Consider the following 11,045-nt stretch of genomic DNA (forward strand, 5'->3'; position numbering starts at 1 on the left):
GGCGGATCTTGTTGGCCCGGGTCTGCCAAAGCCGAATCTGACTTTTGATCCTTCGCTCTGGGATTTGATGCCCGGCCAGAGCTTTCTCCAAGTGCAGACGTACCTGTCTTTGCCCACAAGTTCATTTGCCATCTCAACACTATCGCCTATCCCCCACCGCACCTTGCCAGGCTTCTTGCAAACCCGGTAAGCAGGAAGCAAGGATCGATCGCCCCATCTGCCTCCTGGTTTGTTCCGGGGAACGTGGAGATTTAAAGGGCCCTGGAAAGCCATCCATCCTCCTTAGGTTTATTTAATATTTCTCGGGCTCAGAAACAGACACCGCAGGGCTACCTCCCCAGCAGATGCTGCCGTTCTTGAAAAGCAGTTTATTTCCTAGGCCTCCCAGACTTTCCCCTGAACCAGCAGGACGGGGACTTGGAGTACCAGGCACCGAGAGGCAACAACTGTCAGGAAAAGCCAGGAGCCAACATAGGTCGTGACATATAGGACTAGACAGGCCCTTGCATATTTTTTTAACCTGGTCCCTCAGCGTGGGAAGCACACACATCTTATTCCTCTGGAATTTAATCCCTTAAACTGTCTTAATATAGAATTCACCTCCTGCATTAAATAATGTTATGTCACATTAAATTGAACTTATTTCTTTCATAAATAAATTAATATAGAACAATTAGATGTGTTATTAATAATGATATCATGTATCTTATTAGTTTATTTTCCCTCATAAAATATATAGGTATGAAATAAATTCAACATATTAAAGTAATAATACACAGCTTATTGGCTTGTGTGTTTATTTTCCCCATAAAAAAGTGAACATATAATATATTAAAACCACACTATACATCTCATTGGGCTGTGTGTTTATTCCTCCATAAAATATGCCCATGGACAGTGTTTAACATCTTTAAAATCACAGCACGTGGCTATCTCTACGCCAACAAAAGAAAGACATTTCAGCTGGGGTTTTGATTTCTGTGGACAGCCAAACTAGATAATTTGGTCTAGTTAAAAATGCTCTTTCAGCTGTAGCAAAGAGCAAGAATATCAGAAGGACCTTGCTGATTGCCCACCTTCCGGCTTTCTTTGGTCAAAAGGAGAGCACCCTTGATCAATGCCAAAAATGCAGGATCTGCTCTGCGGGAGAGAATTCACCTCCTGGAATCATGGCTTGGTCTGCAGTACTCAGGGGCCTCTGAGGTTCCGGTTCTCTAAGAGACTTGATGGACCAGCAGCATCAGCAGTATCTGTGGGATAGTTAGAAATGCAGAATCTTAGGCCCCACTCCAAATCTTCTGAATCAAAACCTCAGTTCAGCAGATGCCCAAGTAATCCATATGCACATGAAAGTTTGAGAAGTACTGCTGGATCATAATGCCACCTTTCTTCCTGCCTTCCTCCCATGCTTAAGAATTTTTGACCCACTTTACCTGGCCACTGCCTTCCAATCTACCCCAACCCAAACCAGTGGCCCAAAGGGCACTGAATTTCAGCTCCTGGCTGAGGCTGCATCATTCCCTGATCCTCCCTGCCAAAGTGAGTGGAGGGCCCAACGAAAGGCTCGATCTACCTGTTCAGACCTAGGTACTTTGTGTGTCCTGGGGGTGAGAAGCAACCAATTCAGGGAATCAGGAGATCCAGCATTTCCCTTGACTGATTATTAGAGAGGAATTAGAACTCTTTTTACAGGCAACACACAGCCTCTCTCTCTTTCTTCCGTCCCATGTTTCACGAAACTCACCATCTCTGATGCCACCAGAGCAGAACAAAGAGGCAAGGTATTTCCAAAAGGAAATGACTCCTCTTTTCTATCCCAAACAATTTTAAATTCAAAGGAATGCCTGGCAATCTAGGATTCATAAGGGGCCAGGATTCAGGATGCCTGTGTTCCAAATTAGCTCCTTTTCCTTGTTTCATCTCTAGGGTCATCCCCTTTAACCTGAGTTTTCCAGGCTGGCTATGGAGAAGGAAGGAGAAGAGGATGGTTTCCCAGATAAGGCAGCAGACCCCCCAGTGATGGCAGGTTAGAGGGCAGTGCCAGGTGGCTGTACTCACTTATCCTATCCTGATGGGGCAGGACTCCTCTTGAATGGTATGTGGCACAGACTGGTTATAAACTGGCTGTGGTTGGAGTGGGAAGGCTTCAGTGCAGTCCTGAAAGCTGCTGGTCAGTCTGCCCTGCTCTTGGTGAGTCATTCTTTTAAGAAGAATGGCCCATTAATATTGTGGTGAAAGCAAAAGACCGTTAGATTGAGGAATTATTTGCAATCATGATAACCATGAGGCATTAAATTTTTTTTTTTTTAACTTATGCCTGGGTAAGTCTCTTCCCCTTTCCGGACCTCAGTTTCTCCAACTATAAAATAAATGGAAGAACTAAATGCCTCTAATGTTCTCTGCATCCGTATATGCCAAAAGTATATTCATTAGTTTTCACAAACAATGTTTCAAATATTTATTATGGCTGCTATCACGTGCTTTTAAATGGAGGTGGTGACTCTTGATGTTTGATGATAACCCACCTCCCAAGTATCTGGTACAGCCATTTGAACACATTTTAATTTGTATCTTTACACAAACAGTCATGCCCCAATCACTGTTTAAAAGCAGGGAGAGAAATCTTTTCAACAAGCATGTAACTGGTTGTAGTGCTGTGTGCCAGGTGCCAGGTATTCAATGAATATGAGTATTAAGAAGTGTCCTAAAAATTCCCAGTAAAGTAGTTAAAAGTGTGACCAGTTTTGCTATGGCTTCAGAAATGACATTCTTCAATTTAATGTGATGCAGTTTGTAGTATTTGGACAACACTTCAGCGATGCTGGATTTTCCCACAGCAGGGGGACCAAGAATGCAAATTTTGATGGGCTAAAAGAGGAGAATAAGCATCGTACAGGGAGCTCCGAACCATCTGTAGCTAGACAGTGTTCTTTATTTCAAGGGTCGGCCCTTTTAAGTCTCGGGATCCTGCAGGCTGACTCTCACTCCTCCATCGAGACCCCAGAGTCACTTCCTCCTGGTGTTTAATGAGCATCCACTATGTGCCCTGAGCTGGAGACACGACACTCAGCGAGGTGTGAACCAAGTACTTGAGCATCACATGCTACCAGTTTCACCTTTGTGATGCTACTCCTGTAAAGGCAGCAGAGAAATCGAATTTCCGGTCCACTATACAGGGTGTTTGATTTATTGCCTGATGAACATTGTTTCTGAACTAAATTTGGTCTTTAATTAAACTTTTCTTTTTAAAAACAGTTAATTAAAAAAATAAAAATAAATGAAAACAGAACAAAACAAAAAAAAGTGTCCTAGCCAACCTTTCCCCTGGCTTTCATTCTCTGCCACCTTCCCCAGCATTTGGTTATGTTTACCCTTGTTTGAAAGAGAGTAGGACGTTTTATACAAAAAGAGGCACCAAACTTCTTTGCCATGGTGTATTAGACTTTATTTATTTTTTTAAATGTTTATTTATTTATTTTGGGCACTCCACGAGGCACATGGGATCTTAGTTTTCGGACCAGGACCAGGGATCGATCCCCTGCCCTCTGTAGCAGAACTATGGAGTCCTAACCGCTGGGCCTCCAGGGAATTCCCAGTGTACTAGACTTTAAAAGTCCCCTGTAGTCAGGTTTTATCTGGTTGCTGGGGTATCAGAGCATAGGTACAAATTCTGGGTCTCCCTAAAGAGCTCTGCTGAACCCCCTGCCCACCTTTCCTCCAGGTCTCTGACAAACACTCGCTGGCCCCACTGTACATCTTCCTGAAATATGGTCTATCAAGTACATGTCCTCAGTTTGCAGAAAGGAGACTCTCCGGCCCTACATCATTCCCTTCACCTGCTATGGCTGGTGTGGCCCAAATGCTCCACTGACCTCTCCAGCCCAGCTCGGCCCTCCTGCTCCCCCACCCCCATCCCTCTCCACACTCAGTGGTGAGACAGATATTTGGTGCCTGAAGGAGATCTAACAAACTGCTTCCTCCTCTGAGGAGAGAGTCAACAGTAAAAGTGCCTTCCTAAAACCTTCTCTAATTCCCAACCACCACAGAAAAATCACAGTCTGGACAGTCATTCAGATACAAATTCAGCTCGATGGGTGTTCAGTAAGTTCTCCACCGCGGGTATTTTGGCCGCAACCGCCATACCTGGATAGACCCAATTAAGTAGAAAGTTATTTCAATTCTTCGTGTTTCTCTAATCTTTCCTTTTAGAAACATCCCGACTCTCTGACTTACTTTTCCCTCCAGGTGAAAGTTTATATCCTATTCTGACATCACAGAAGTCAGGTTCAGCCCCTACCTTGGGAATGACAGTTTCTAAGCTAAACCCTTCAAGGGAAGAGAGAAAACATCTAGAAAACTTTTCTCCAAAATTTGGAAGGTTAAGAAGTTCTGGCTAATACCCAACCTCAAATCTTTCTGCTGCGGTTTTAATCATTTAGATGTGTTATAGATTATACAATATTAGGCTTTACTTTTCAGAAAAACTCTTCAGTTTAGAAGAAAATCCTTTGCCTAAACGGAGCCAGCCTTCTGATTCTCAATGAAATGTGCATATGATAAAGTACATATTGTACAACATATGGTGATATGTTACATAAACATATAGCACAGGTGCTATTTCCCTATCACATATTTCCATATTTTAATAGGCTAGTTATATTAAAAAACTGAAGACTGACTCACTATTTCAGACTGTGCATGTAATGCCAATATCATACACTTATAGAGTTCTCTATGGTTTATATTTTCTTGTTTGCTTTACTCCTACTAACAATGCAGTGAAGTAAGCAGTATTAAACCCATTCTTCTTCTCTGAGGCTGAGATTCAGAGAAACCAGGGAACTTGTCCAGGATCATAATGCTAAGAAATGGCCAAGCAAGGATTTGAACTCAAGTATTCTGGACCCAAAACTAATAGTCTTCCCAGTACATTATGCACCACTCATAGTCTATGGTTCTCAACCGGATTTGTGACATTTTAATGAGCTTGTAGTAAAACAAACAGCACTGAATTCAGATTGCATCCTCCCCCAAAACAGCAACAAGAAACCATTTCTTATGGAGAAAAAAATTATAACCCTGAATATCTTTTAAATTCTTAAGTTCCAATCTTTGATCTCGGACTTCGGTCTTCAAGATCTGGGCTGGGGAGAGCAGGCAGAGAGGCACTTAAGGGCCTAATGAAAGAACTGTTAGATTGCTCCTGCCAGCCCCCAGCTAAAGCAGCTTCCTCCTTAGAAAAGGCCAGAATTAGGTGCAAACTTCTAACACTTCCCCATTCTGATTAGAATGGTCTCCCTGCCTTAGTGGTACAGGGATCGGCATCTCTCAAAGATCATTTCAGTACTAAACATGCCTGTGTTTTCCTTGCTCTCCTATATGTCTAAATAGATTATAGAAAAGAGGAAATCAGCTATATTTCACTTTGGTGTTGGGTCTACCCAGACCATCTCTGGTGACTTTAATTTGGTCAACCAGATAATCCTATAGGCCATAGATTACTCCAGATGTGGATTACATTGTTTGTTTGTTTGTTTTGTGTTGCACTCAGCTGTGGGCTTAGCAAGGAATCCAGGCTCCATAGGGTTTCTCCGCAGGCCAGAGGCCAGTGGAGTTTCTTTTAAGGAGGAAGAGACTTGGGAACCTATGGCCCCATGTTGCTTTTTCTCCCAGTCTTTTCTGCTGGGGCTGGGAGAGCCACCAGGAAATCTGAAAAGTTTTCATCTTTCTGCTACACAAGAGAAGGTAGCAAGGCTCAGGGATGAATTGGAGAGCAGAGTGAATTGGGAGAGCTGAGACCAAAGCAACCACTGCCCTTGACAATATAACTTGAGGCACATTTTCTCCGCCCCCTTCCTTCTAGTCTTTATAATAGACTATTGGTGATTTCAGCTGTTACTAGGGAGACTGCATTTCCCCAACTCCCAGAATGATTTCTACTCTTTTATTAAACTGATTTGGAGTTTACTTCCCCCTTTAGACCTCAAATTGTTCCCTTAATTAGGAGGGCGAGGGATGAGGGGAGGAGGTTCTCCCTGGGTTGAGGGAAAGGTGGAAAGTGGAGTCTCAAGTCTCCCAGAAGCAGGACAGCCAGGTCAGATATAGACCTAGCTCAGATTTGGGGTTTGAAGAGAAACCCTGGTTCCCTACTTCCTTCTTCTCCAAATGCCTCTGTGGAGAACATCTTAAAGTGAGAAGAAACTGTTGGGAGCATCTACAAACCCAAAAGGGGAAATAGAAAGAAATCTTGTTCTCACCTCAGCACTCCTTTTCTCTTCAATCCCTCTGTAGGCCGCCCCCACCCCCCACCTCAATTCTCCTTTCCTTTGTCCGCCCTCATCCTTTTGCACTGAACATTCTCTCACCCTCCCCCATTGCATCTCTCTTAAAGGAGTTGCCAGCTGGTCCCTCCCCCCAACTTGTCCTGCTCTGAGGCAGGGTCTGAAGCAGAGTACACGTGAGGAGGGAGGGGGCAGGGGTCCTGTGAAATGCTCTAAGCTCTTTCATAGCTGAGGGCTAAGCAAGGCTTACAGTTACTAAGAAAAGAGAAAGGCACTGTGATTCTGGTGATAGAGACACAAAGTAGGAGAGGACAGGCAAAATGAGGGGACTGGGAAACAGAAAGAGGGAGCGACACAGTGACTGAGAGGGACAACTTTGGGCCTCCTTGCAGAGGGATGAGTACTCACCCTGCCCTTTTTGGGGTAGAGAAACCTGAGAAGTTTTGAGGGTCCTCTCTGGACCTGTCCCACCTGCTTCCCCTTCCTCTCCTCAGCTCAATTGTTTACAGAGATCCTCCCCTGAACTCTTGCCCTCCTGGACTTGCCCTAGCCCCGGCCCCAGGCCTCCGGCCAGGCAGACACCCTGACAGGTTACAAATGAGCGTGGGTGTTAGATTGCGCCAAGCTCTTGTCCTCGGAGTCTGGAGGAGGAGAATCAATGGGCTCTACCTAAGAGCTTCCCTTCCAGTTCCATCCGTGTCTGAATAGAGTGAAGGAGCCACTTCCTGTTCTCCTCCCCTCCCCCAGCCCTAACCCAACAGACACATGGAGCAGAAAGGCGTGAGACTCCGCTCCTGAGCCTGAAGCTCCCATTCTCTAAGCAAACTCCTTTGACCTATTCTAGAAAGTTCTCAGAAATTTGAGTCATCTTTAAGATGTAATTGGTATTGAATTTATGGATTTGAGGCTTGGGGGGTGTGTGTGCTGTGGGGTAGGAAGGAACCAGAAGAATGCACTACACTAGCTTTAATCACTTCAGAAAGAGAATAAAAATTCCCTCCTCTTCACCTGTAAGTAAACATTACCTAGCTCTGTGCTCCTTGTGGCTCTCTGGAGAGAGACAGGGCGTTATCTGAGTCTGAGTGAGTGAGCCAGCTACAGCTATGGATGGCTAGAGAGAGGATAAATACATCCAGAGAAACGAGTTGATGGATAGGTAGGGAACGAATATAAATATGGAGAGAGATGGACGAACAGAGAGATGGATTGAGACAGAGAGAATATAAAAAGAAGCCAAGGGAGAGAAATGCATGTGTGAATGAGGAGAGAGTGGTTATGTGGAGAGATGGAGAGAGGAGCGGGGCATTTCTCATCCTCTCCACATTTCTGTCATCTTGTCTTGCTCCTTGATATGCCAGTTTCCCACCCCTCACTTAACTCTTCCTCTAGATTCTAGGCCCTGCCTCACACCCTTAGGTGTTTTTGCACCCTCTTCCTTCACAGTCATCCATTTGGCCCAAAATAACATACCTCACTCGGCTGTCCTAGCCCATCACCCCAAATTGGGAGAAAGAAACTCAGAGCGGGAGTTCTGAGCAAAGAAGCCTGGATTCCCCATCTCCTGGTCTACAGACTTGATGAGGGGGGGAAGGCTCCTTTGGGTGGGGGGGGGGTGGGAAGAATGAAGGGCAGCTGGGTTGAATTTGTCCAAATCTAATAACCTAGGAGCCTATTGAAGGCCTTGGGGGTTGGGAGGGGGGGAAAGTCCTGAATATTCCTCTAACTTTTCCCCCCTCTCCCTCTGGTCCCTTCTTTCCAAAAGTCTTTGAAGAAAGATGTTTTTGACGCTTCCACGTCACCCTCAGATGGATGGGCTGCCGGTGATTGAAGTGTCTTTGTCATGCTAATGCTCGGGGGGTGATGGATGGGCGCTGGGGCTGCCAAACTCTGGCCCGCTGCGCCCATTGGTCTGGGAGAGATCACATGCGCCCCTCCACCCCCACTCCCTACCCCCTTCCTGGGGGAGCCCTGGCCCAGGCGAGCTGGGTTAGGCCATGGATGCAAGCTTCGGCGCTGTGACATACTGCGGAAAGGTTGTAGGGCAAGAGGGTGTCTCCCCCAAACGGGCCGACCCTCCTGCGGCCTCGACGCATGGACTATAATAGGATGAACTCCTTCTTAGAGTACCCACTCTGTAACCGGGCACCCAGCGCCTACAGCGCCCCTACCTCTTTCCCCCCCAGCTCGGCTCCCTCTGTTGACAGCTATGCAGGCGAGACCCGCTATGGTGGGGGGCTGCCCAGCCCCGCGCTCCAGCAGAACTCAGGCTATCCGGCCCAGCACCCGCCCTCGGCGTTAGGGGTGCCCTTCCCCAGCTCCGGGACCTCGGGGTACGCCCCGGCTGCCTGCAGCCCCAGCTACGGGCCTTCTCAGTACTACCCTCTGGGCCAGCCGGAAGGAGATGGAGGCTATTTTCATCCTTCAAGCTATGGGGCCCAACTAGGGGCCTTGTCCGACGGCTATGGAACTGCTGGGACGGGCCCGGGGCCATACCCTCCGCCGCAGCCCCCTTATGGGAACGAGCAGACAGGGAACTTTGCACCGGCCTATGCTGAGCTCCTCTCCGAGGACAAGGAGTCACCCTGCCCGTCAGAAACCAGCCTCCCCACAGCCCGGACCTTCGACTGGATGAAGGTTAAGAGGAACCCACCCAAGACAGGTAGGGCTCAGAGGTGGCTACCCCCTCTCTGGGGCTCAGAGCGGCTCTGCTGCTTCTGCACTGAGGTGTCCTGGGCTGGGTTCCTGTCTCTGCGCCTCCGGGTAGAGGCAGGTAAGAGCGCTCTGCCCGGTCTCAGGTCAGGTGGGGTCTCCCCACCCAGTGAGTGCCCGGTTCCCCGTTAAGAGTAAGTCTCCACACATACCCGCACTTCCAGATCTGTGTGCCCAGCTCAGGCCCAGGACCCGGTGTCCTGCGGAGGGATGGGGGATGGGAGCGTGGGGAGGCTGATCCAGATCACCTGGAGGGGTGCTTGGTGCTTCGAGAGCTGAAGCGGGACAGCATGGTGAATGGGGGTGCAGAGCTGGCCAGGGGGGAGGGGAAGGGAAGGAGAAAGAGGTGAGAGAACTGACGTGGCCTTTCTCTCGCCCCGCCCCTAGCGAAGGTGTCGGAGCTGGGCCTGGGCGCGCCCGGTGGCCTCCGCACCAACTTCACCACGCGGCAGCTGACCGAGCTGGAGAAGGAGTTCCATTTCAACAAGTACCTGAGCCGGGCCCGGAGGGTGGAGATCGCCGCCACCCTGGAGCTCAACGAGACGCAGGTCAAGATTTGGTTCCAGAACCGGCGCATGAAGCAGAAGAAGCGCGAGCGGGAGGGAGGCCGGGTGCCCCCAGCCCCTTCAGGCTGTCCCAAGGAGGCAGCTGGAGACGCCTCCGACCAGTCCACGTGCACCTCCCCGGAAGCTTCGCCCAGCTCCGTCACCTCCTGAACTAAACTTGCCAACTGACGGGGCTCCCCAGCACCCGAGCGCCGCCGTCCAGCCCTCTCCTCCGCTCTCCCTAACCCTGGGCCTCGGCTTTACTACTCAGGCGATCCTCACCAAGGCTGGGGCGCCAGTTTAGAGCTGCTTTGGGGAGGAATGGGGGACCCCTTTTCTCCGGTCTGGGCAAGGTGCTGATGGCTGGGGACCCTACAGGAGGACCAGAGGCATGGGAGACACCCAACCTGTCAAGAGTGAAGGGAAGGGCTTCCCTCGGCCTTTAATCTGGGGATCAGCACGTGGGCGGGGCGGAAGCAAGTCCCAACCTCCTGGATTCTCCTTTCCCTTCCAACTTCGATTTGTTCAGTCCAGTGCCTTTGAGCTTCGAGGAGTCTCCTCATGCACTCTTTTTTTTTTTTTTTTTTTTGCGGTACACAGGCCTCTCACCGCTGTGGCTTCGCCCGTTGAGGAGCACAGGCTCCGGACGCGCAGGCTCAGCGGCCATGGCTCACGGGCCCAGCCACTCCGCGGCACGTGGGATCTTCCCGTACCGGGGCACGAACCCGTGTCCCCTGCATCGGCAGGCGGACTCTCAACCACTGCGCCACCAGGGAAGCCCTCCTCATGCACTCTTATCCTAACTCCCCCTTCTAGGCCCAGGACAGAGAGATGGCCTTGAGGTTTCTTGTGTGGGAGGTGTTTGGGTGCAGGCATATTACCAATGCTTAATCTTTCTAGTCGCCACAGACCTTACAATAGCACCAGCTGCCTTGTGACAGACCAAAAAGCACCCCCCCCCGCCAATCTAAGCCTATTAACCACCACCTGGCACATTTGTATTGCACTAGCAGCCTCCAGAGGTTGTTTTCTGAGACCTGCCTCCCCTCCCACCAGCGACCTCATCTCTAAGCTACCAAAGTGTTTTGGAACTTGGTACTTCGGAGACTTCTGGAATTTTGTTTGAGGCTGGACCCCAGCAAGCCTCTACCAGGAAGGCGCAGGCACGCCCCCACTAGTTCCTCCCCTATTTATTGCCTCCTGGAAAAGCCAGGACCCTCCTCATCTCCACCCCGACCCCTGGCGCAGCCCAGGGAGGCCCAGGTGCAGGGAGAGCTCCTACCAGCAGCAAGCATTTCTCTGAACCTTGGAGACAGTGGAGGCACCACTCTTTCTGGAAACCTGAGCCCCAAGCAATCGGGTTCTCTCTGTACTTCCAGCTACCTCATTTCAATAAAGTGTGTTTTCCCCTCTTCCCGCCTCTTCTACTCCTCCACCTAAGGGTAAAGGAGGCCCTCTCCAAGAGCCCAGGGGGAGAGATGAGGAAAGAGTAGGTGCAGGCTGGTTGGGC

At 49.3% G+C, this 11,045-nt stretch overlaps 1 protein-coding gene across 1 annotated transcript; it reads left to right on the top strand.

The window, feature by feature from the left end:
* The first annotated feature begins 8,372 nt into the window (after window positions 1-8,372).
* Window positions 8,373-9,706, top strand: HOXB1 (homeobox B1). The gene is made up of 2 exons (XM_032616926.1): window positions 8,373-8,940; window positions 9,378-9,706. Exons 1-2 carry the CDS (start codon window positions 8,373-8,375, stop codon window positions 9,704-9,706), a joined length of 897 nt encoding a protein of 298 aa, XP_032472817.1.
* The last annotated feature ends 1,339 nt before the right edge of the window (window positions 9,707-11,045 follow it).

Source organism: Phocoena sinus, chromosome 20 (genome assembly GCF_008692025.1).
Source record: "Phocoena sinus isolate mPhoSin1 chromosome 20, mPhoSin1.pri, whole genome shotgun sequence".
Classification (NCBI taxonomy): domain Eukaryota; kingdom Metazoa; phylum Chordata; class Mammalia; order Artiodactyla; family Phocoenidae; genus Phocoena; species Phocoena sinus.